Here is a 26,125-nt window from a genome sequence, read left to right on the forward strand (position 1 = left end):
CTTTCGAGTCTTGCTTTTAAGCTTTATTTGGCAGGAACAGAACAGTATTTAGCCTAGGGCTAATTTTGCTTTACTATTGAGGCAAAACCTTTCAGTACTATACCTAATGCCCATAAATTATAAAGTTCAAGAACAGGCAAAACTAACTATGCCAAAAGAAATCAGAATAGTGATTGACGGTAGGGTGTGGATATTGGAATTTTCTGGTATATTGCTTATACAAATATACCTATTAAATTCATCAAACTGCTCAAAATCTGTGCATATCACTATTATATTCATTTTACCTCAATAAAAATCAAGTTTGGTATCAAATATATGTGTACATAATTCAGTGCTGAAAAGATTTATACTAAAATTTCAATAGTGAAGAATATCAGGTAGTTTTCTAATTGGCTTCTGAATATTTTCATGTTATGTAAATTTTCAATATATATAATCTTCTAAAAATACATAAAACTAATATTTAATGAAACCATTTAAAGGGGACTCTCTACCTTGTAGAATGTTTATTGGGCATTTGCCATGTATCAGGTCCTTTGAAAGTCACTTTATTACATGATTCTATTTAAACAATATAACAACTCTATCAAGTAGGTACTACCCCATTTGCAAAAGAGAAAATCGTGATTCAGACTTGTAGTTACGTGTCCAAGGACCCTCAATTTGATCTTAGGTCTGCCTGCTTCTGAAGTCGGTATTTTGATTCTAAGAGAATTAAGCCCTCAAGATGGATTTCTGATATTCAGAGAGTAAAGAATGCTTGGCAGGATGGAAGAATCCCAGAAATATATTACTGTCTATGAGCATAGGAATTGGCACATTGGATTCTGGGAGTTAACTGTTAAAATGGAAAAGTGAATTATCCAAATGTCAGAGTCACAAATCAAGCACAGTTAATCTGAAACCCAAGAAAGTCTGACCTGAGACAAGGAAAGAGGTGGGTGGCTCAGAGAAAATCCAAAAAAACAAAACAAAACAAAACTAGATCAAGCATGGTGAGAGAGGGAAGAAAAGTGTTCCTTCCTTATAACCTGTAGGCAAGTTATAAAAACAAGGGTTGTTTTGTCCCCTCTTGGAGTAAAACCTCAGAGACCAAAGTTCAACGCTGTCAGGTTACAGGAATGGAAACGGTGAATTCCCTGTATCAGCTGCCTCCAGCCCAGGCAAGCCTGACTCACAGGTTGGTCACCTGTTTGGAATGGGCTGCGGGAGAGCACACCCATGAGGCTGCCCAGAGAGCAACGGGCCACAGCAGTTTCCCTGTGAACTGTGTTCAGGTAAGACCCTGCAGTCAGACCAGATCACTCCTCTTTTGCTATTTCTTTGTAAAGAGAGTCTCTTTCCATTTCGAAAACGTACTCTGAGCTCTGGGCTTTAACAGCTTCATTTGTTTTCCTTCATCTCCCAGTTGACAACTGTGAAGGAAACACTCATTGATCAAGTTCTTTCAGCTTGGAATGGAGCCTCTGACTCCCAAAAATCTCTCCCAGGACCAACTGCAGGGGGGTAGTGGATCTAGGATTAAGGCTGGATGGAGCCTGAAGCACTGCTGAGAATGGGGAGTCTGAGAGGTAAGGACCTCCATATGTACAAGCTGGTTGGTGCTCTCTCAGAGCCTGCATGAGGCTTTTTCCAGAGAATATGAATCCCAGTCTGAGCAGCAACATGGATCAGAGCTGGTAGTGGGGAAGATGGAGGTTCTCACGCTTGGATATCTTCAGCATCCTTCTTGTATCCTTGTGTGCAAAATGGGAGCCTGGGAAAGGAACTAGAAGAACTGAACGCCATCCCTCCAATACATACACACCGACTTTTTCCTCTTTTATAGCATAGCTTGGCTGTCCAAATGTTCTGGCAGAGACCAGGCTCCAGGCTCAGTAGGGGGTTCTAAGTTTCCATGGCTCATTTACTTCTGAGACCTTTGGCTCAGTTGCATAATGGGGGGCTAATTCCTGCCAACTGTGGCCCTGTTGTGTGATACCTTCTGACACAAACGTTTTTTGAAAAAAGATTGCTGGGAACTGGACTGAAACCAGCATATAACCGTTTGTTTCATACTGGTTAGGAAGCCACCAGGAAGGCCTACCCAAAGTGGTTTTAAACACATACACATAGTCCTCTCCTCTTAGAGCCAAGAACAGGCTGTTAGTGATGTGTTAGAAAATACAAGCTGACCTTCTCAGCCATGAGGGAAGCTCCCCAGGCCCACCAGCAGACTTTTGCCGAGAATGGGCTTCATCTTGAGCCCGCGGCTCTTCCCTAGCTTCCCGGCAGAAGCAAGGTTAGACTGGATAAGTCAAACACTTCTTGAGCATTGCTTACTACATGTCAAGTTCTACCCTAGACCCTCAATAGAAAGTATTTCACTGATCCTCACAATAGATCAGTGGGGTAAGTGTCACTATTGTGATTTTGAGGAAACTGAGACTCAGAGAAGTTACATATATTCCCAAAGTCACATAGTAAACTGAGTGTGTAAATTCAACTTGAATGGTAGAGTCAGAATTTAAACTCTGATTTTTACCGGTTGCAAACATTGGGGTTTTCCCACCACCACCAGCAAAAATCTTGCTGGCCCTCAGCAGATATTCCTTTACAGCAGTCATTTCAAAACTTTTCTGACCCTATACTCCCATCGTAAATATTTTTAAGAACCACCTTCAATACAGGCATATTTATTTATTTATAAACTCCATGCCCTAGCTAATATCTGTTAGCATTGCCTGGTAATATAATACCCCAGAGCACTAATTGTCATTAATGACAATAAATATATATCCATGTTTAATGTAGTCTTCAAGATTTGGAAAATTTTTTGGCCAGATCTTGTGAAACCTAATTAAATTACTTTTTTTTAGCTTTAATACACGGCTGGCAAATAATTTGTTCCAGGAGTAGAAGAAATGATATGGCATTTTTCTTACCTTCTTGGGCCTGAATTGCTCCTATTGTCAACAATCTCCAGTTTCCTTACAGAAGCTATTTTAAGACATTTTTCCATTTTGTAAATGTGATTTGGTTAAAATGAGATAATATGGTTTGTAAATTGACTCGCTGTGTTTATGCAAGACCATGGAATACTATGCACCCATGAAAAGGGATGAGTTCATGTCCTTTGCAGGGACATGGATGAAGCTGGACACCATCATTCTCAGCAAACTATCACAAGAACAGAAAACCAAACACCACATGTTCTCACTCAGAAGCGGGAGTTGAACAATGAGAACACATGGACACAGGGAGGGGAACATTACACACCAGGGCCTGTCGGGTGGTGGGGGGTCAGGGGAGGGAGAGCATTAGGAGAAAATGTAGATGATGGGCTGATGGGTGCAGCAAACCACCACGGCACCTGTTTACCTATGTAACAAACATATATATATATATATATATATATATATATATATATATATATATATATACACACACGTAATTATATGCGAAAAGAGAAATCAGGGCTCCAGTAGGACCTCCCCCACCCACCTTGCAGAACTTCACTTTCCTCACAGAGCTTCTCATGGATGCAAATGATTGGTGGGAGTCTGAGGGTACCGGGATCTATATATACATTCAGTATTAGTACCTAGAAACGTAGTTCCCATTTTTAGATGGAAAGTACCTATGAATGGAAGCTCTAATGGTTTCTTCTCTCATCTCATGTTCTATTCTGTGCAGTTCCTGGAGCGGGCACTCCCCGCCTGGGAGACTCCTACCTTGCAGGAAGGAGTCACATATTCCTGAATTGGACCCCACTCAGATGCAGAAGGCTAAGATTTTGGATGAGAAAAGTGGGTCAGTGAATGGGGGAGCTGGTGGGTGGGGTGGATGGAAGGAGGTGCCCACTCTGGAGGGCAAGAGAAAGGCACGAAAGCATGGGGCCACACTAGGGCTGCGTTCTGGGCCATCCCCGGGGGACTCCTGCCTAGGGGAGGGGGTGCGTCGGCTGCAGCAGCCCAGTTTTCTGGATTTCTTTCCTTCTGAGTCCAGGTCTTCCAGAAGCCTCTCTCCTAAATGCTCAAATACCAGAGTAAATGAAAACACTCTGCGGCACAATGGTCCCTTAAGATTTGTTTTCCAAGATGGAAAAGAAAGGCATTTCAGCCCTTTCACGGATAAAAATAACTTGCTGTTGATTTTGAAATCCCTTTCATTTGTCTCCCACAGACCGGCCCCATACAATGGTACTTTGTGAGAGAGCTCGCTGCATGGGCCGGCCGGGCCCCCTGTCCTCCGCCTGCCAACGGGAGGAGACGCGAGGCGCTGGGAGCTCCAGAGTGGGCGAGGACCTCGGGCAGACCCGGCGTTGCTGTTGGACATCATTCAGAAGTCCCCGCTCAGCGGGGGCAGCCCAAAGAGCAAAACAAACAGAGCGAGGAGTAGTGGAAAATGCTGAGTCCTGGAGCTGGCCGGAACAGCGTTCGCCTTTCCACGCCCGGAGCCAGCCGCTCTGCCCACCTGCAGCTGCAATAGCAAGCAGGGCCGCAGCAGGCAGGGAGGCCTTGGCACCAGAGGCCGTCCAGGGCTGAGGGCGGGGAACAGACACTCCTCTCTCTTCAGACAGGCCCTCCAGAGTCCTCGCCCTGAAGGCTGAGGTCTTTTTCTTGTTCCAGGAGTCCAGTGAAAAAATAGTTCTCAAAAAAGGGAGAAAAAGACTTTCTTGAACTGTAGTTTCAGATTTACTAATAGTGTCCATTTACATAGCACTTACGAAATGTCAAGCCCCAACACAGATGAATTGGCAATCACCGTGTCAGTCCTGCGAGGCTGGTGCTGTTATCCCCATTTCACAGATGAAAAAAGCCAGGCACAGAGAAGTCAAATAACTTACCCAAGATCACAGTGCTCAACAATGGCAGGGCCAGAATTTAAAACCTGGTTTTAGATTTAAAACCTAGTTTACAGTCTTAAAGGTGACTGCCTTTTCTCTTCAGCTTATCAAATTTCCTCTCTAGGAATACCAGATGTGAGACACAAAGAGAGGAGACTCAAGATGGAGAGTAAAGGGAATGAATGAGAGAGAGAAGAATCACCAAGGACTAGAATAATACAAAAGATTTCTTTAAAAAGCAGGAGGCCATCAGCCCAGGAGAAGGAGTGTGAGACCGAGGTACAGAAGTGGCAGGAAATGCTGAACTGGGGCTGGAAGGTGTGACAGTACGAGTCAGACAGACACCTGCTCTGTCCCGTGTCCGAAACAGGATTCCAGAAATAATGTGAAGAGGTTGCTTGGCAAAGGGGGCTCACACAGCTCTGGGGGAAACTGAGGATCAGTAGCTGGAGCAGAAAAATAGAGAAATGAACACCTTCTTTCTTTCCAATTACAGCCGCAGTGGAGGCAGATGGCCAGGGCTCCTGGGAGAGACAGATCCTGATCAGAAGAGAGGGCCTATGGCTGTCGTGCAGGGAGGTCTGTCACATTCCTCTAACCCCAGAGGAACGAGGAGAAGGAAGAAAGGAATGAACAAATGAACAAAGGAAGGAATGAAAAGAGAGAGACAGAAGGAGGGAAGAAGGGCTGAAAGGAAGAGGCTATTTCTTTCTTGTGTTTGGAAGAACGAGCTGCCAACCCTCGTTAAATGCATAGGATTTAGAATTACTACACCTAAATTCGAATTCTGCCTCTGTCACCGGTTAGCAATGTGATCTCACAGAAATCATTGAAACTCCCTTAACCTGAAACCCTATATCTATACAATGAGGACACTGGACTACACCTCTAAGGTTCTCTCTGGATCTGAAATCCACACTCTGATGATACTGAGACCAAGGACGGGGACTTTGATCATTGCCTTTGCATGCCACCCAAGGTCTACGCCCTTGCACAGTGCCTGCCACCCATCCACACCGACCAGTCACCCAGGGCTGGTGATTCTATGTTCTCCACACCTCTCTGATGTGCCATTGCTGCTTCCCTTGTACGCATCTCTTCTGAGCATGACAGTTTTCCAACTGGTCTCCCTGTTTCTACCCTTGTCTGGCTCTGATTCACGTTCTACTCCACAGTCAGAATGATTTTCCTAAGTACAGGTCGGATCATGTGACTTAGCCTGCTGGAAGAGCCTCAGGACTCCACGTCACTCTTCATACAGCCCACAGGCCCCTGGATCATCTCCACCCGTTCTTGCTGTCCTCTCCTCCCACCCACACACCTTTGCACACTGTGCTCTGGATCCATAAAACTACTTCCAGTTTCTCCATCAGTGTACACACTTTCTCACCTCTCAGCCCTTGGACATGCATTCCCCACCACCGGAACCTCTTTCCCTCTCCACTTAACTACCTGCTACTCACCTGCAGGCCACACATTCCTTCAGGTTAGGTTCCTCCTATGTGTCAAATCATAATGTTACTTCACTGGATGGTATTACCCTTTTATTTGTCTATAAATTGTAATTTACTAGAATCGGAGTGAAGGAAAAAGTGTTTACCTTCTTCCTTATGGTTTCCCTGCTACTGAACCCAATGCCAACCACACAGCATATGCTCAATGGATGTTTGTTTTCTGAATAAATTTGCTTGGTGGCTTCACTATGTAGGGCACCTTCTAGATATAACATCCTATAGTTCCGTAAACTGAGATGTCAGTGACTGCATTTTCAGTTTCTGCAAACTGAGAAAGATAAGGCCTCCCACCACCCAATGATCCAACTTTCTTAGTCCCCCGTTCCCAGCCTAAGCACCATTATTCAGCAGATTCTTATGTCCATCAGAACTAATAGAAATAATTATCGTGATCGATACTGAATCAGCTAGAATCAGCTTTAAACCAGGATGCATTGCCTAGAAATTGGATTAAATTTAGCACAGCATGGGACTAGAGACAGTGCTGAGGGAAGAGTGAGGTCTGCATTCCAGTACCAGTGCCATCATTAATGAGGTGACATTGGGAAAGTCCTCTCGCCTTTCTAAACCTTGAATTCATGAATGCCTAATTGAAGAGGTTGCACCAGATGATCTTTAAGGTCTCTTTTGACTCTAAAATGTGGAATTTTAGAATTCTGGCATTTGCTCCTCATCTCATCGTTCTCTAGGCCATTATTGGGTTTAATTAGGAGACCATGTAAAGTATCATGGGACCAATAGGAACTGCTGAGTAATTACGCCAGGACAAGGGAGGGACTCTGAGACGATTCCAGGTACACCAGAATGTGTGGTCACTCTTATTTTAATTTTCTTTCTGGACTGGGCTTCAGGTTTTGGACTGTCACTTGTAGTTACAGAAAGAAGGCTCTTTGGAATTTGTGATCAGGGCTCTGATCTGAGATTTCAGAGGCCACGTGCACGGGTTCCTAGAGCAGCTAACACATGCCACCATCATGCGCATGGCACACCCGGGCCCTTCCTGCTCTAAATGGGAAATCTGTGCTCAGAGTTAGTACAGCCTTCCATCCATACCCTGCTGAGTTCATACACCCACCCCAGCCTGCCGGTGTTCCATGATGGGCCAGTGAAGAAAACATATCCCCTTGGGCTCATGTGCACAACTCTGTGCTATCATGATGAAAACTTGGCCATAGAGAAAACAGATATTTGAATGAAGTATCTGTTACCCCTAAACACTGGTCATACTGGTCATTGTCTTCACCGTCATTCTTACCTTGTCTCAAATACGGATAAGCATCTCACATTACAGGTGCACTGGCTGCACTGTATTTGCAAACTTCCTTATTCCCATGGAAGGCAGAACAAATGGAACAAAGTTGGTCTACCTGAGAAGCAGATTGGCAGAGGGATTCCCCCAATTCAGTCACACTTGAAGTTTTGAACTTGCCTTCCCCTGAGATCTGTAAGAATAATGACTATTTCTGATGAACACAACACAGTTCCAAAACCATCTGGAAGCTCCCAGTCCCATCTCTTCTTCTAAAGTTAGGAATATCCTTGTTCCACAGAGGCAATCCCAGACCAAACCCAGCACTCATCATTAGCTTTTCAGGCTTGCGAAGACAGTTGCCACTTCTTTGAGTATACCTGGACATGTGCGATTTCTAGGTACATCTGGGGGACAGCCTTTGACAAGGTGTAAGAAGAGTCACAGCTGAAATTGTAGGTTTGCCTATAAAAAGGTTAAAAAGAGCCTGTTACCGCCCAGGGCCAGCGGCTCAGGCTGACCATGTGGAGTGGAGAGAGAAGGTCGTGACTCTCTCTTGACCCTCACTAATTCCCACAAGAGCCTGCTGAAAACATCCTTGTGCTGTTAAGTTGTATCACATGGAATGACCAGGGCCGACCTGATATCAAAGCTCTGTAGAAATGCTGTGGTCCAGAGAGCACAAGAGCCTGAGTGGCAGGGAAGAGAGATTAGAGATAGGACTGTAAACTCAAACGGGCTTTGGGGATTGTGCAGCCTGTCACGAGCCTGGCTGGCCCTTGTTGATTTCCTAGGTTGCTGTGGGCAGATGATCATCGCTATCATTACTTTGGATGTCAGGACGTTGAGATACACCAGGCAATCTGATGCAACTGGCTTTCCCAGGGCAGAAGCATTTGCCAGGAAAGTAGAAACAGGGAGAGGGATTGGAACATTGAATAAACCAGGAAATGGCACTGACCAAGGGACAAAGAGGCCAGAGCCACTTTACCCCTCATTTGGGGTTCTAAATTCTCATCAAAGTTTTTTTTCCTCAACTTCAAACCTTGTGGCATTTTCACCAATTGATCAACAACTGCCTTTATCAGACTCCTTAAATCTCTGCCTCACTGCAAAAAGTGCCAGGAGGAATGCTTTTCTCTTCTGTTAGTTAGGTGAGGATTCTCACAGCATGGGGGCATCTCACAGAGTAAGGAGATGCCAGGCACATGCCGAGCCAATATGCCCATAAATGCAAGGGCCAGGTCCTTAATCCAGCCACGAGGAGGGTCAAGGATCCCTGTATACAAGCCAGAGAAGGGATTCTGTACAACTAGAACTGCGTCGCAAGCCACCTTCCAGAGCAGCCCCTGGGGAAAAGCAGAGGTCAAAAAGCAGTACGGAAGTGTAAAGGCTTACTTACTGAAAGAAGACTTTGTCCTTGTCCCGTATTTGATGTATGAAATGTACCCCTTAGTAACCAGGCCTGTGGCTCCCAGAGCTGGTGAGCCATCAGCCAGCATCATCAAAAGAGACTTTTCAGAGTTCTAGGCCAGCAATACGGCGTCATGGAAAGAACGGGGCTTAGAAGTCAGATGGTTCTCTGATGAACCTGATGACCTCTTGTACTCTCTTCCACTGTAGGCTCTAGAATAAAATGAGCTTCATGCCAAATAAACCTGGAATGTGGATAGATATCTACACAGGGGTCACAAAATTAAATTCTACAGGGACAAGGCAGGAATGTCAATGTGTGGGCCTGGCCTGTGAGAGATAAAATAGGAGACTGATATGCACCTAAAGGAAGCAGCTTCAGTTCAGTGCCCATGGTGGTTGCTATGAAGCAATATGCTAGAATCCAAAGACATCCCATTACCCTACTACAGTACATTCTTCTCTTGGGTTTCCTACACTGTGAAGGCCGAAGTGCACATCTCTATGGCATGGAAGCAGCCTGTGTGTCACGTCTGGTTCACATTGTTTGCCTTATTGTACCCAAAGCACAAATCACAATCGTTTCCCTTTTTAGGTTAAAATAGTTACATTTCATTCATACACCTCTGCCGATCCGCTCTTTTTTCTTTTTGTCTTGGGTGCTGTAGCTTGCTCCAGTTATAGCAGTTGAGTCAGAATAGACTTGGTTCATTTTCTTATCCTATCACCTCCTGAAAGCTGTTCAAATCTACAGAGTGTGATCATCACCTCCACTTTCCCTTGTGTCTCCTTCTATCCTCACCCTGCCCGTCTTCCCAAATTGTGCAGTTGCTTTGAAAGATAGTCTCCCCTCCAGACCTCCACCATTGCAGCTTCAACCATGGTCTCAGCAGTATTGTTAAGAGAAATCACCAAAGCCCGGTTGCCTGAGGGTTCCTCATCTGAACTCTAGCTCCTAGTGGGAGAAGGGTAGGGCTAAGCTGATTTCATTCAAGTACATCTTGCATCTTTGACCCTGGTGAGCATTAAGTCAGGTACTTGGAGGGATAACAGCAACTTGGCACTGAAGGAAAGCTCTCTGGTTGAATCCTTGCCTGAAGCAGAAACCTATTCTCTGTGTGCTGTTTATTCAGAAGAGTTCAAATGTGGCCTCAGGTTGGCTCAGGAATTATGGCTTTGCCCAGGTTTGCAGTTGAAAACTAAAAACAAAATGTAAGGACCTGAAGCCATTTTTCCCAAAGTCTCCAGTAAATGTTAGTGGCTTGACCAGGATTCAGGGGCTGGAGGCTTCTTCGCGGCCAGTCCTGCTCCCTGACCACCAGACCACACAGTCCGTGCTTAACGTGTACTCAGCAAACCTCAAGCTCCAGGCCTGAAGAAACAGATTTTCCAAAAACAGAGCTCTCTTTGTGAACAATTCAGCAAAAATTCACTTTCCAGCTGTGAGCTGGGATTCATGTTGCAAATGTTGGTGTTAATTAAAAACATCCACCTTCTACAGTTTCAGCAACAAGGAATAAGCACCATGCACGATGTGTTCCTAAGCAGTCCCCTCCAAAGCACTTATAAATATGATTTTATTTATGGCATGGGTTGCTAGGGGTTCTGACAGATATTATTATTCCCAATCTTCAGCCCCAGTGAAAGAGTTGGGGCCAAGGAGATGGATGTGAAGGGCCCAAGTTGCCACAGAGCAAAATTACTATCAATGGTGGACACAAGAATACTGCTCCTTTCCCACAGGATCCACTAAAGATGTTCAACTTTCTGTATTCATATCAGGAACGGTACCTAGCTGAAATCAAATGTTTATCTGTTGAGTCATTAAAAATCTTCTTCACATGGCTCTTAGTCCTTCAGACATGAAGAAATTAGGTCTGACAAGGCCAGGGACATTCTACAAAGGATGACAAAATATATTCAATGTTTGGGATGTTTGATGACTTCCCTATATTCCTATTATAGTTCTCACCTTATTAGGAAATCTTTATCACCAATGGTCCTGAGCTAGTGAGATCAGAAAGACTAAACTGCATCCCTCTGTGCTTGCCTCTGGTTGGTTGATTTGTTCTGCTTTAATACATGATCCAGACAAGAAAGAATCAAGCCAAAGCCACAGCATTATGAATGAAATTCTTTGTTTTTAATTTCACACAGTTTAAAATACAATATGAAATCAGGCTACAGTATATAAAAAACTCTCCAGCAAAATGATGTGCCAGCATCAGCTACTAAAATAAACAAACAAAAAACTCCGCCATAAGAATTTTTTTGCATTTAAAAAAAAAAAAAAAACATCGACACTTACATCGCTACATCTCTAAGCTACCTCAGTTCTGATTTTTAAAAAGCACCTGCTTTTCCTTTTTTTCATTTTGCTTCTAAATTTTCAGCTTTTAAAAAATATAAATTATATGAAAATACAAGTTGGAAAATAGTCAAACACAATATAACATCTTTTTCATCCCTATACTTCTCAGCTTAAAAAAAAATGTATTCTTAAAAAAAAGTTCAATAACTGAGGCAGTATTCCTGATAATTTTATTTTAATATATACATTTTATATATGCATATGTATACATATATTTATGGTTCCTTGAAACTTCTTTGGAATGTAGGTAAGAGTTCAACAAATTTATATAGACCCCAACAGAGTAAGCGGCATGCACAGCATGACTAGAAGAGAGAAGGTGTATTTCTCACCATGAAGGTTAGGCAGGTTAATGCTCTAAAACCCAGAGTGTTCATCTCCAAAGTGAGGAAAAGCACATCTGATCTTTGAATGCTACCTCCGATCCCCACAGCCACAAAATCAGGGCTCTATGTAGGGAAGTCCCTCCCCAGAATGAAGAAGGGAACAAAAGTGACTCTGAACCCTAAAGCCAAAACCGACAAAGGCTAAGGCATCTCTGGGAAAATAAGGGTTTCACCCAGCTAGACCAGATTTGCCCATCCTTCCTCTGAAGTTAACATGTGTTTTTAAAAAGCATAAACGCAACATTTCCAGTGTATAAACCACCCACCACTCTTCCTGGGATGGTCTCTGGCCTTTGGACAAAGGAGAAAAAACATCTGGCCAGATTGACAAAGCTGTCTTAATTAATACACTATCTACAAATCCTGAAAATGGTGGACCTAGAGAGAAAGGGAATTTTAGCAAACAAGCGGGCGGAGGAGCACTAGGAGGCACTTTCTTATATCTTATCTGCTAGAGGAACTGCAGGAGTTACACTCACAGAAGGAGAGCTTCCAACATAAATTTAAGAGGAACGGTGGATGCTTTGAGAAAGTGATTTTATGCCTGGTTGCAAACAGCAAGCAATAATTGATACCCGGCCTTGGTTCTACTCTTACCCATTATTGAAATGTGGAAAGACTTACCTAGAAATCTCAGGTATTATTTCAGCTGCAGTTTTGCATGTCTGCAAACACACACACACACACACACACACACACACACACCATTCACACACATGCACACATTCACACACACCTTTTGCCAGTGCCCAACAAAAATCACATAATCTAAGAGAAAACAATGTAGTCCAAACAGTTCCACCCAACACTCCCTGAGCAGCTCCTAAAATATTTTGAGAGCTTCATTAAGGCACCTGCATCCAAAAGATCAAAATAACACAGCTGGGATAATTCTGCCTTCGCTTTCCACATGGATGCTCCAATTCATCAGTATGGGTACACTCATGAATCACAGAGCTATGTTCCTGATAATTCTGCGTCTGCAAGAGGATCTGGGAGTAAACAACAATCAATTTTCTTAAAGATACACTAGAAAGTAGTTAGTACTTCCAATTTCTCATCCAAATCCCAAAAAGGGCCAGCCCTGAGAAGCTTACCTGAAATATGTCTTTCCTTCTCTCACGGAAGTCCAAAAACACCACCCCTCCTCCTCGTCCTTTCAACGGGGCAACTATAGAGTGAGGGAGGTTCTAATTGTATTAGGCACTTTTCCTCACGAGTTAGATGTTGACTTTTCCCCCAAAACTCCATTTTCAGATTCCCCCTCACAACCAGCAGAAAGATGACTACCTTGCTTGACTATGTTTGTATTTAAACATTGGGGAAACTAAAAATCTATTCAAATCTCATGGACAACCTTATTCTCTTCACCGAACCGCCTTCCTTTGTTTCCTTTGCCTTCAAGTCATTCCTCTCTTCTGGAATTAACCTTTACTTACCCTGTGCCAAGACATCAGACCCAAGTATGAGGCCCTAGCATCACCTGTGCCATTCATTTTGCATACACAGTCTCACCTGACATCCTACCGGACTAATTTAAATTATTCAAAGGAAAGCCTTGCACTTCTCTTCCAAAGACAGCCAAGTCACATTTTATTGAAATGCTCTCTTCATTTCCATCACTTCTAAACCTCAGCAAGTCTAAACTCTTCAACTTAGGTCATGTCTCAAGTTACTCTTTCACTCACCAATCAGAAAGCCATACATTTCTCTCTACTGAATAACAGAGTTGGGGGTGAAGGGTGCAAAAAATGGATGATTCTTGGAAAATAAGACATAAAAGAAAAATTACAGAGTGTTAGTTTGGAACGACATGCGTTCAGGACTTATTTCTTAAGACCTGAGGGGTAATGCCCATGCATACAGCTTTTATTCCAAGTCATCTATGCTACAGATATAGGACTAAGAAAGAACCAAGTCAATCTTCCTCCTTCGATCTCCTTTCCATGACTTCAACAGTGCTCCTACGTTTACTGTGGTCCAAAACCAGGGATGCAAAATACATTCAGTTCAAAGACTTAATGCTTCTTAGCTCAACATTAAGTCCAAACCCCGAGAATCCACTAATAACAAGTAAGTAAAGGGATGTACTAATATTTTCTTAATTGTAGATGACATTCACACACATAATTCCCCTGTACCCAAATCAGCATTAATTGTCCTTCTTATATAAGTCCCATGAATTTGGGATCCCTGATCTCAGTGAGAGCGTTTTGCTTTTCCAATGGGGTCTATATAAACAGTTTTCTTTCACTGTGACAGAATCCTCAGCCGGCAAATAAAAACAAACTTACATGATATTGCAATACTGAGACCACCTTAGAGCTTAAGACGATTTTTAAGAAAAAAAAATACTGGCACAAAATTTAATAAAATAAATTGTAACACAACAATGGTTTTGGCCCCTCCCCACTGAAGTCCATCTTTGTTTCAAAACTAGAGTGATAGGTAAATAGTTCTCAGCTTTTAGTGCATCCCCCCCAAAACGTGTTTCATCCCACCCACCTCTTTTTTGCCCTCCCAGACCTAAAAACAAAAGCAAATTAATTGCCTTACATCAGTTTCATGAGTTCTGATGTGACAATGTCTCTTGCTAATGGGTCCACAACTCAAGACACTTTTTCATGGGTGATTTTTTTAAATGATTGGACACATTAGTCTTCTTTCTCTCTCAAGCCACAGCCTTCCAGCTTCTGAGAAGACCCTTCTCCCTCTCCTGAAAATCTGCTCAAGAATTTCTGGTCCCACCCACCCCACAAGTCCTGGCTTTCCTTTTCCAACTGCACACAATTGATTACAGCTGCAACTGACTTAGCTCCCACCCCTGAAGGTAAAAAATGAGTTCTGGAAAATAAAAAATAGAATAACAATTAAAAATTCAGAGTCCAACCAACACGGCTGTCCTTGGAAGGTCTCAGCAGGGTTTCCCCAGCCCCTTCAGTGCCATCACTCATCGGCATCTGGCTTGACGTCCAGCATGGCGTGCAGCTCCTCAGGGGTGTACCCCAGCAGGCTCTGCAGGTCACACACAAAGCGGTACACGTAGCGTTTCCCCGCTGTCTTGTGGATGATGTTTTTGTCGTAATAGTAGCGTAGGCCACGGCTCAGTTTCTCATAATTCATCTTAGGTTTGTTTTTCCTCTTTCCCCATCTCCTGGCCACCTGAAATTTAAAAAGAAAAATAAAAGAGGAGTAGGCAAAAATCTACAAGATAGACCAAATATATATGTTTGTATGCCTATGCTATACCCATTCACGGTGACCCATGATGCTCCAGTAAGATGATTTGAGATTCATGTACATATAGAAAATATTTTTCTGGCCTGTCGCTTCTGAATTCCATTTTTCATGGGTTGGGCGGGGATGGGAGTCACAGTGATTCTTTAAGTTGATGAAAACAGAGTGACCCTGAACTTCTGTGGAATAGGATTAAATATTTGACTTTAAAAAATAAATGAAAAGCCACACTATACGCTCTCCTCTTTCCCCATATTATTAGTAAAATCTCCTTGCTTTGCAAGCATGAAATCTAACAGGCAAGTGTGAAGTGGAGGAGCTGAGCTGTCTTTCATCAACAGGAAGTGCTTCTTTCCATACCAGGGCACAAATATTTTCTCATGTCTGCCAGAACAAAGATGTCGTCTCTCTTCTTCACTGTTTTTTATCCTCAGAATTGGGCATGGCACAGAACCACTACTCCATAAGCATGTGTGTAATGAAATAAGAAACTAATGAGCCAATCTCCCAAGGCCTCTTGAACTGTCTAGCCCCTTTCACACTCACAGAGCCACGGGGCTAGGAAGAGGCTAAGTCGCAGGAGGCAGCTCTGTGGGTGATAACCGACCTACTGCCCGGCACATTAGTGCCTCCTATCAGCTAATCCTGTACGACAAATGGGTAACGTAGATATTTTCTCTATTTTCCAAATAATGAAACTGGGGCTCAGACAGGCTACCTAGCTTGCTCCGGGAGTGGCAAGTGGCAGAGCTGGGAATCGCAGTCCTGGAAAATGTCATACAGGTCCACACCACCCCTTCCAGGGGGTTCTCTCTCATCCTTCCTCAGCACAGTACTCGCAAGCCCCTCCTTCCTTACCTCATCTGGGTCAGAAAGTTTGAATTCCCAGCCATCTCCTGTCCAGCTGATAAAAGACTGACAGGATTTATCAGTGAGTAATTCCAGAAGAAACTGCCACAGCTGGATTGGTCCACTGCCTAGAAACACAAGCCATTGTGAATCATTACACCAGATACTCAGCACTCTACGCAGCTAATCCCCACACACACGGCACTCCCACATCCCTCTTCTCTCAGCCTATCCAGCCAGGAGAAAATGAAGGCAACAGATAGTGCACATGTCAGAGGAAGTGTTATGAGCTCTAACAGATAGAAAAGACAAAGGCCTCCCTATAAAACAAAAGCATGGAAGAAAATGTGTCAAGTGCCTTATTTTGATTAACTTAAGGATTGGTTCATTTTTATTGCTAAGCAAATTCTAGAAAGAGAATACTGTGCCTATCCTCTGGGGTATTCTAAGGTAGCATCATCTTTTACACCTTCAAAAACTAAGTCGTTATTTTTGCCTTCAGAAGTAAGAAACATATTAACGAAGGAATGAACATCTTTGCCACTTCTGAGCAGAAGTTATGGCTCATAAGCACTGCTCTCTGGTAGGCAGCCTGTGGCCCCTGATTTGTGAGGAAGAAGGGTCACTATCTTCGGGCCCTCTCACAAGGAAATAGATGTTAAATATCTGCTCAGTCATAATATTTCTCTCCACTGCCACCACCCTCCCTTCCAGTCCACTTACAGGAAAGCACCCAAACTAAAAAAAAAAAAAAAAAAAGCATCATTACTATTTGAGGGATTAACTTTCCACCCAGGAAATCCTCAGAGGTCAGATGGGGACTGCCTCAGAAATTCTACATAGGTTCAGTATATTCTAAATTACACATGCGCACGCGCACACACACACACACACACTTTTCTGTCTTAGCCATCAATACCCTGACAGTCAATTTATTCTATGCTAAAAGGTTTATATTCACACCGATTTCCATTCAGGATAACTTTCTCATTTGAAATGACAATGTCACCAGGGATTCTTAATTTATAGGTGTAGGTGGAGAGACAAATAGGGGTTCAAAAGTCCGTGTTGCTTGTTACATGTCTACACTGTCCCTTATAACATAAACTGGGCAGAGCGGGACTGGGAAAGAACCAGTCCACATCTCTGGAGATAGCCCAGGAAGCTCCAGCTCATCCAGGAAAGCTCTGCTCACTAAGGCTCTAATTTTTCACCGGAGTTGCAAATTTGTCTGATCCAAAGTAAACTGAGATTTAACAGGAAACAAACTTTAGGTTCCCCCTCAATCTAAAAAAGAAATTGCCTTCATAATCTATAAGGGTAATGTCTTGTGGAATCTGGTATTTGTACAAGACATGTTCACATGCATCATTGTGCTTGCTCCTAAAATCCGCACCCAACCCTCTGCTGTCAGGAGAAGCACAAGCGGTCTTTCGGCTTCCTTTCTGTTGGCGCGGAAAAGGTGCTCAGCAAAGTACTGTGACTTTGCTCCGAGCCACAGTTAGCGAAATGATGGTGCTGGGTCTAGTACCCAGGCCTTTAGACTCAAAGGACCAGGGCAACCTCCAGTGAAGTAAAGAAACAGCTACTGACGCGCGCTATCATCGCACAGCCAAAGGAAGTCCTCTTCCAGTAACAACTTCCTAATGGTGGTTTCCAAGGCTCCTCCTCAGCACTTGCCACGCTGAATATGAAAACACGGAATAGCTCTACCTCCTCTTTCTGAGAATGGACCATTAGCTCTTTAAAACCATCTTGCAAGAAATACCTTACATGTATTCCAGAATAAAATGACTCAGTGAATGCCTACAAAATAAAGGAACATTCGAACAACAGCCCAGAGGGCTGCACTGGTAAAGCCCTAGCTTCCTCTGTTTCTACTTTCATTCAGTAAAAACCATTTTGTATTCAACTCAGGGACATTTGCAGGTTTCTTGGGAGTTGCCTAAAGGCGTGAGCTACTCATTCTCTGCCTGGGTTCACAAAACTAACCGTGACATTCTCAGAGGAACCCACTGAGAAGCCATCCTAACAGACACAAAGAGGTAAAACAGTAAATCGCTCTCCAGAAATGCAGCTGCCAGAGCCGTGGTCACAGCATAGGTTTCTTGGAGAAACTCACAATAACTCTAGAGACTGAAGAGAGACATGAAGGAAACCCACCTACCCCAAAGCTATGTAAAAGAAGCCTCGGAGGAGAGGGGTTTGCTTTAGATCCTGACCGAGAAAAACGAAGGAGTACTATGACTGATGGGGCACCTACTGCGCTGCAGACACTGTGACACCCTGCACTCGTTTCCTTCATTCCCCACAATAATTCTGTGGGGGTGGATGCAACTGTTGTGCTATTTGTTTCTACCACTTCACAGCAGAGAAAACTGACACACTGTGAGGCCATTTAGATCAGCAGTGGAGCAGCCAGGGCTGGAACCCAGGCAGCCTGGCCCCAGATTCTTCATCTCAATGCTACCGTTGTCCCCCTGGACATGACGGGGCCAAAGGCCTGGCATCTAAACTGCCTGACTAAGTGCAATGTTGCAAGGGATAAGGGGACCTGACTTTAAAAACTCTCTCCCCGACTTCTCATAGCAGTTGCAGGACATGGGATAGCCAGCGGTTCTCCCAGTCATCTGACCACCAGTGGCTGTGCCAGCCCCCGCCACCGCCTGCACCTCCACAGGTGATGTTTCCAGCATCCTCTTGTGGCAGCCGTTATGTTATGTTACTTCATTGTTTCTTCTTCCCGGTGTTCACCTTAGCCTCTCTTCCACTATCTGAAATCTCTCTGGGGCACAGGGTCTCATGACACCAAGCCGAGGAAAAGGATGGAAAGATCGAGATCCTTCCGCCAGATGAGTCTTTGGCGGGGAGCAGTCAGCACATCTGCCCATGCTGGAAAACAGGGCCCGGGAGCGCACTGCAGTCTCCTGCCCTTGGGACTTGGTAGTCACAATGCAGAGAGGGGACCTTTGATTCCCGTGGTTTGCACCAGCTCCCAGAGGAAGAACCTCTGACGGAATGGTTAGTTTTCCTTTTCTACCAGTGCATTTTCCAAATTGAAATGTCAAGCAGTCATAGGCTGTAGATGCCCCGCCCTGCCCTTTCTCTGTGATGTCAGCGTATAGGACCCAGTGAGTCTGGGACAGAGTGAGTACTCGCCGGAGGACTTTTGTCCTCATTGTGACTTTTCCTTTGTTCTAAAGGAATGAAAAAAAATTAAATTCAGGCCCTAGAAGCCCAAGTCCTAGGTGCAGAGCTCTCTAACTCTTTTTTTCTGTTTACACCCAAGAAAAGAGGGAGGATAGACAGGAAAAGCAGATACCTAAAGAAATAATGGGAATATGAATGGGAAGAATTCTCTCCCATTGGCTTCACAATAGGACAGTCAACATAACAGAGATGTCCATTCCAGGCTCCTTCCCCCGATTCCTGCAGAGAAACCCCACAGGCAAACTCCGGCCTAACCTGTACACACAGGGCTCACCCCTCAGAAAGCCCACATTTTGGTACCAAGTGAGAGGAGCTCATGATGGCCGCTGAAGCTTCCTCTCCAGCACCTTTTGGCTGACTCCTAAACTGCCTTTTTGTTGTGGGGAGCAAGAGAACTAGGAAAGACATGGAAATGTTCTTCCAGCCAGAAACACTGGGCCGGGGTGGGCTCAGGTCCTGGCTGGGCCAATGGATAGGCTAACACAGGAGCCTGTTTCCAAAGCAATACATCACCCTCACTTCAGGTCTGGGAGGGGACTTCGGGGCCACTTGGAAACCCAAAGCTTAGAGGCAGCTCTGGGGTTGGAAGGCACACTGGCTACACAGATCCGCCAGCGACACCCACATCCAGGCCCATCAGAAGTTCTTACACCCAAAACTGGTGTAGACAATGAATGAGTCCAGCACTCCCAGTTACGACTCTTCTAGAAGGTGATTCTGTGCTGCTTAGCAGAGGTCTGCCCAACCCCACAGGGCTCCAGGGCCCCATCCCTTGCCCTTGCTCCAAGTTTATATCCTAACCTTGTAAAGCCTCTTCCTCCATTCCCCCTGCAACTCCCCCTCATCCCTGTGCCCAGCCCCTTCCACCTACCCAAATGGACTGTGGTCCCAGTGACCTTTGTCCCCCAGAGCAGAAAACGGTACTAAGAATAGCGCCAGTCATGGGAAGGGGAGCTCACATGTTCAATGTGACTCACAATGGTATCCCTGTCTGGGATCTCCAAGGCAGTCAACAGCACCCTTCACGATGCTGCCCGGGAGTGTCACACATCAGGAATCCAGTGGCATCACTGGGAAAGTATGCTTCTCAAGTCGAAGCTCTGAGCCACAACAACAGAGGGGTCCCTGTTAGAAGGAGGTCTCTTTCCAGAACCATGCGGGCAGGAGAGCACCACACACACACTCCACACACCCATCTCCCATGGCACGGAGCCTCTACACCCCCTGCCATCTGCTCCCTCTCCACCCTCCCTCTCAGGCGGCTGCAGGGGAATTTCCTTCTACTACTTTGTTCTTCTCAGCCTCTGGAGAAGAGGACAGTTCTTACTACACACTGACAGGCCTGATTTGAAGAACATGGTACAAGCTCAGAAGAAGAAATACCAGGTGGGAACTTGGAGAGCTCCCAAGCCCACAAAGCAAATCACACCAAGGATGTTCACCCCCTAAGGGGACCCCCAAGGCTCCTCAAATCTAAGGCAACAATCTCACTTTTTTAAAAAACGTAAAGCTTCAAGTAAATTCCTGCTCATTTGGGTCATATTTCCTTGTCTGGGAGCTGCAAGGCCCATTATCTGTCTCAACGAGGAGCTGGTTATTAAAAATCCCCTGCTATTCTGGTCCCTTGCCCTGAGGCTAAGAACTGAGCAGTATAAATACATATATATCAGTGGGCTAGGACAATGCGTTAGTAACATGCTCTTGATGGCAATCCCTTCCATTTGCCAATCTGTCAGTATCATTCTTCTCATTTTCCAGGTCTGAGAGCCTGTGACAAGGACATCCTCACAGCAAGTGAAGAGGGTCAGGTTGAACTTCACTTTTTCCTTCTACTCCTTCCTCATTTCCATTTCAACCACAAGTTCTCACTCTTGTCACCTGTGCTCTGCTGAGAGGCGAACACAGGAGCTTTCTTCCAAACAGATGGAGGTCAACGCTGGGTGGGCACTTCCCAGGCAGTCTCCTCATGTCTGCATTGTACATGGCTCACACCAAGACCACCCCAATGGTTTGGTCTCTGTCCATTTCTCCCATCACTAGAATATACGCTCTAAGGACAAGGACTTTGTTTTTTCACTGCTTCAACCCAAAGCCTAGAACTGCGCCTCACCAACAAACACCAACAAACAAAAAATTATTTGCTGTTGAATGACTCCTGTGTCATCTGACATGTTCTCCTTGAGAACACAGACTGTATCTTATTGAGCCATATATCCTCAAAGCCAGGTATGATAGCTTATCTTCAGCAGGTACTCAGTAAAGATTTTCTAAATTACATTACTGAAACAAACCTCCTCTGAAGAAAGGCGTAAGGATTAGAAAGGCCGCTCAAATGGCTTCTCTCTATTAAACTATATTTGGGGCCAAATAATATGGGTGACCCTCAAGCTGCATTTCATCAACGTGTTCCCAAAAATGAAAACGACCACCTGTCCTTTGGGAGTTAATTTGCTACTTTAAGAAGCTAATCCCTTTAGCTCTGTTCTAAAAGTCAAATCAAATACCTCGGTGTGGGCAGGACACCACATTTATTTTAACCTATGAAACTCTCATGGTTGGTCACCCTTGCAATAGGGCTGACTCTGCCCTGATAGCACACATCTGGCAGGTGGCCCTAAAACAGAGGAACAGGCCTGGCTGGCCCCTCCCTTCCAGCCAGGTGTCTCTACCCACAGCCAAACGATGATGGCAAAAACAGAACATTCGAATCCAGAAATGACCCATCTGTTCACAAGTGTATCAAGCTGCCTTTCATGCTACCACAGGAGGACGCACCTCTGAGGGTGGGGTGGATGACTCCCCATTCCAAGCATCACCCCCCCTTTCTGTCAATCCTCTTCTAAATCACCATTCAGAAAGGTCCCCAAATCTCCTGATTTCCATTAAGTTTGAGGACAAAACAGAAAATATCCGGACAGTTTCTTGCCCTCTGGCCCAAGCTCAACCTGAAGCTGCACAAAGTCTTGTTGCCTGAGGATGAGGAACTCAAGAAACTGTACTGCTGGACTGACTGGCAATCAAGGCACTGGGGAAATTATTTGAAGAAGAGTAAGGGTCAGGAGTGCTTGATATTTTGGCTGCGTTCTATGCCTCTCATTTCTTCTGAGTTGTACATTTTCTTTGCCCCACCCTGACCCAATCTTATCTCATCTCTAACACACTCCATGTATAACACATTCTATAACTGGCCAATACGGCCTTGGTTTAAAGACTCACTGTGTGTCAATATATTCTATAAACATGTTCCTGTATCAGTGGCTAGTAACTCAAGGGCAGTGATTGGGAATATAACTTCCAGTAATTCAACTCTAACAACAAAGAACATTCTGACAGGTGTTTGGAAAGCATACTTGCTGAACACAATGATGAACAACAACTTTATAAACTTGTATTTGTTGCTGAGATAGCCAGTATCTAACCATGAAAAAGAGTAAGAAAACAGCTCTCAAATCAATTAAAACCAGTCTTTGAGTGCCGAGTTCATGTCTCTTGCATGTTAGATCAAAAACGAAAGAAGGAAGAGTGTCAAAAACATTAAAAATAAAAGCCATTTTACATGTCAGGCAGTGGAGTACTGAGTGATGACAGCATCCTATAAAATTAAAATATATGATGCCTGTGGGAAAGCCCCGGGTAGGGAGTTAAGGGTACAAGGCTTCCATATCAGTTCTTCCCTGAATCACCCTGCAATCTTATGCAACTCATTTAATCTCTCTGGGCTTTACTTTTTCCTTCCCTAAAATGGAAATAGTAATCTCTGCTTCTCTTTACTTTATAAAAATGTAAATTAAGTCCTTATTACAAAAATCTACATATATACATATATATAGAGAGAGAGAGAAAGAGAGAGAGAAAGAGACTAAAAGAGGTGAACAATTTAGGAGCAACTGAATATACAATAATGGAATTACAAAGAAGAATGAAACAACAGAAAATATATTTTTAAAAACAATTTTCAGTAAAAGACAAGAGGGAAAAAAGATGCATTTAAAAAAAATGTAAAAGCACTAGAAAAAATCTTATTAGACTTCCAACGATTAAATTGGCCTTTTGTATGGCGACTTTGAACAAGTAGAAAGTTGGAGGTTAAGGAAAAAAAAGTTAAAGTATACAAATCTAAAAATTTTTAATATTTTAAATGAGAATAACCATTTAGGACTTTTTTAAGTTAGGAAAGACTCTGAAATCCTTGTTCCTATGTTAAAAGTACATATGCACAAAAAGAGATAGCAGATGCAAACTGCTTTGCAAGTGAAAGTATCACAGGCATATACGGTTTAGGGAAATCTTGGCCACAGATGGACTTAGATCCTCTTTTCCCGATGCACCTTTTTCCTTAGTCATTCATGTCCCTCACCAAGTATTCGTCACCTAATTATTATACAGAGCTCACCCAGAGCAAGTTCAGCACCGTTCCCCACAAATGTCAATAGTTTGGGCCCAAAGAGACGGGTCCCACCAGCATTAACTGGGGTTCAAACAGAACCTCTTGTCCAGTCATCAGTGCCCAAGACAGGCTTGACAGTAAGGCCAGGTGGCTGGCAACTGGCCAGTGGAGTCCTCTCACCTGGAACAGGGTTAAGCGAGGCTCATTTGGCCAGTCTGACTTGCGTCTGAGAACAAGACAGTTACGCATTTTTAGGGTATGAGGGAAAGACCTTTGTTTTTGCTCTGGCTCTGCACACCTGCAAGTGCTCAAGTACACATGTGTGGGGGCGGCGGCAGGAGAAAGGGGACTGTTCCTCTCTTAAAGGGGCAGTCTCTATTCAAATGCAACCACCTTTCTTCTAAACCCACCAATAACTCTGTCTAACACATTCAAGCTAACACTCAGACACAAACTTGGACAGTGAGCCAGTGAAGCTCAAGTCAGGAAGTGGGTTTCTTTATAGCTCTTTCCTCCTGATGTCTTCTAGGTAACCAGTTCTTTTAAGAAGTCACCAGAGATGCGTTAGGTTTGGATTTGGGGGAAGGGGATAAGAACTTTGTTATAAACCAAAGAAATGGTTTTTCCAGCCACTATAAATGTACAAAGAAAAATCTTCCTAAGTATGTAGGTAACGAGAAGAAAGAAAGGTATGTTCACTGATCAGGGTTAGAAAACAGAACTTTAGAAGTCTGAAGACTATAGTCTTTTCTCAGTAGGATTTTCAACTTGATCTCTGGAATTTATTTTATCCTAGGGGTTAAGTTTTCCCTGCATGTCAAGAATGAGAGAAATCACTAGTCAGGCGTATTAGAATTCTTGGAAGGTAGTTGAACTAGATCCTAAGGGATCATTTGCACACCGAATTTTGTAAGCGTTTATCCAGCATATAATCTCTGAACACTCCTCAAATGTAGCCAGAGTGTGCTGAACAGCAAAACACAATATTAACAACAGCATAGAGGTAGCAGAACAAATACTTTTTGTTTCACCATAATGTGATGAGCTGAAAGTGTCCTACCTACGCCTTTAAAGAAGAACGAACAGAGAGCCTAGCCTTGAGAGGCCTCCATAAGAAACTCCACCGCCTCGGCTCTGAATGTCAAACACCTCCACAGACCTGTGCCCTGACAGCATCTCCAACAAAGCAAGTCCCATCCTTGTTTCAGAGTTTAAACTTTCACATTCAATCACTCTAGGAGAACTTTCACTCTCATTATCTCTCAGGGAGAGGTGAGTCACACAAAAGACAATACAGTTTGGGGAGTTACAGTCAACAACATGCCTTGAGCTCAGAAGCCCATCACGGGCCACTGAGAGTGCCAGGACACATGGTCTTGAGTCCTGCCACATGGAAAAGCTGTGCTGGTCTCAACAAGCCATGTTTATAGGTCAGGTCCCTGTGGCTGTCTACTCAGATCTCCTGCTTCAAGGAACATTACTGACTGGCTCTACCATGTCCACACCAGCACCACCATTCCTGGGGGCTGCTCCAGCCAGGGACAGAGCATGGTGAGGGCATACAGGTCCACTTCTGGGAGACACAGAGCTCCTCCAGCAGACAACGTTGACACAAGGATCCCCTGGGCCCAGTCAAAGTTTTCTTGGAACAGAGCTACAGTTGAGGGCTCTTTCTACCCAAACCTCCTCCTTCCAGACCTGCAGCATGGTCTGAAGGTTCCCCTGCCTCCTCTTCGCTGCCTCCTCCCTTTTTTCCTTCAGAAATGCTCCTTCCGTAAACGCCTTGCACATCTCCTCATGTCTTGGCACCTGCTTTCCGGCACACTCAAACTAACACAGTATTTTGAATATTTTCTGACATTGTGAAAACCCTGAAAGTCATCTTATTTGTCGTTTGCTGTGTGACATTGGGCTAGACCTCCTCCTCTAAAAAGAAAAACAAAAATCTCAATGCCCTCATTTACACAGTGGGCATAACAGAAACTTCCTCGTGATATTTGGTGAAGGATTTAAAAAGTCAGTGTAGATGAAGGAGTCTAAGCACACAGTAGGAACTTAATAGATCCGGGATTGAGCTAAAGAAATGAAGAGACCTAATCTATTATTAAATACCTGCTATGCCCCGTGACACTGCCAGCAATTACTGCAATTCTGTAAGTAAAATGCGTTGTTCCCTGGCCTCAAGGAACTTAGAATTATACTGGAAAAATAAAAGGTTTGGAGAATACTATGGATGGAGGTGACAGCCAGCACTTAGAGCCTAGCTTTCTGTATACCCAGCACTGCTCCAGGTGCTCTCCATAAACTAATTCATTAGTTCTCACAACAAGCCTATGGTATAGAAACTATTATTACTGCCATTTTGCAGATGAGAAAACAGATACAGAGATGTTAGCTTGCCAAAGGTTACACAGCTGCTCGCTGGCAGGGTCTGACTCCATGCTCTGAATTCTACAGGGGTAGCCCCTGAATGTTGCCCCTGGTAAAACCTCATGGGATGACCACCGTTTCTTGTGTTTAACCTGGACTTCCACCTGCAGGCATTCCCAAGTGACTGGCGGGGTGCGGAGGAGCGCTCCAACCTGCAGGTGTCACATGCAAGTCACTTTGGGAGGACAGGAGGGGCAGAGCTTCTCTTGAATGAGCCTCTACACGGAGCAGCAGCTGCTTACTCTCCG

General features: G+C 44.3%; 1 protein-coding gene and 1 long non-coding RNA gene across 17 annotated transcripts in view; one reads left to right on the plus strand and one right to left on the minus strand.

Annotated features, from left to right (window-relative positions):
- Positions 1 to 3,678: 3,678 nt before the first annotated feature.
- Positions 3,679 to 6,534, plus strand: LOC141408542 (uncharacterized). The gene is made up of 2 exons (XR_012423931.1): positions 3,679 to 3,795; positions 4,168 to 6,534. It is a non-coding gene; the product is annotated as an uncharacterized lncRNA (long non-coding RNA).
- A 4,594-nt stretch (positions 6,535 to 11,128) lies between these two features.
- Positions 11,129 to 26,125, minus strand: part of ETS1 (ETS proto-oncogene 1, transcription factor) — a 168,179-nt gene continuing 153,182 nt past the window's right edge. For all 16 annotated transcript variants that reach the window (XM_045370772.3, XM_065529213.2, XM_045370778.3 and 13 more), the window contains 2 exons: positions 15,860 to 15,978; positions 11,129 to 14,926 (listed from right to left, as the gene is read on the minus strand). In XM_045370772.3, the coding sequence (XP_045226707.1) occupies positions 14,711 to 14,926; positions 15,860 to 15,978 (335 nt within the window). In that variant the 3' untranslated portion in view covers positions 11,129 to 14,710. The remainder of the gene's footprint in view (positions 14,927 to 15,859; positions 15,979 to 26,125) is intronic.

This window comes from Macaca fascicularis, chromosome 14, assembly GCF_037993035.2.
Source record: "Macaca fascicularis isolate 582-1 chromosome 14, T2T-MFA8v1.1".
NCBI lineage: Eukaryota > Metazoa > Chordata > Mammalia > Primates > Cercopithecidae > Macaca > Macaca fascicularis.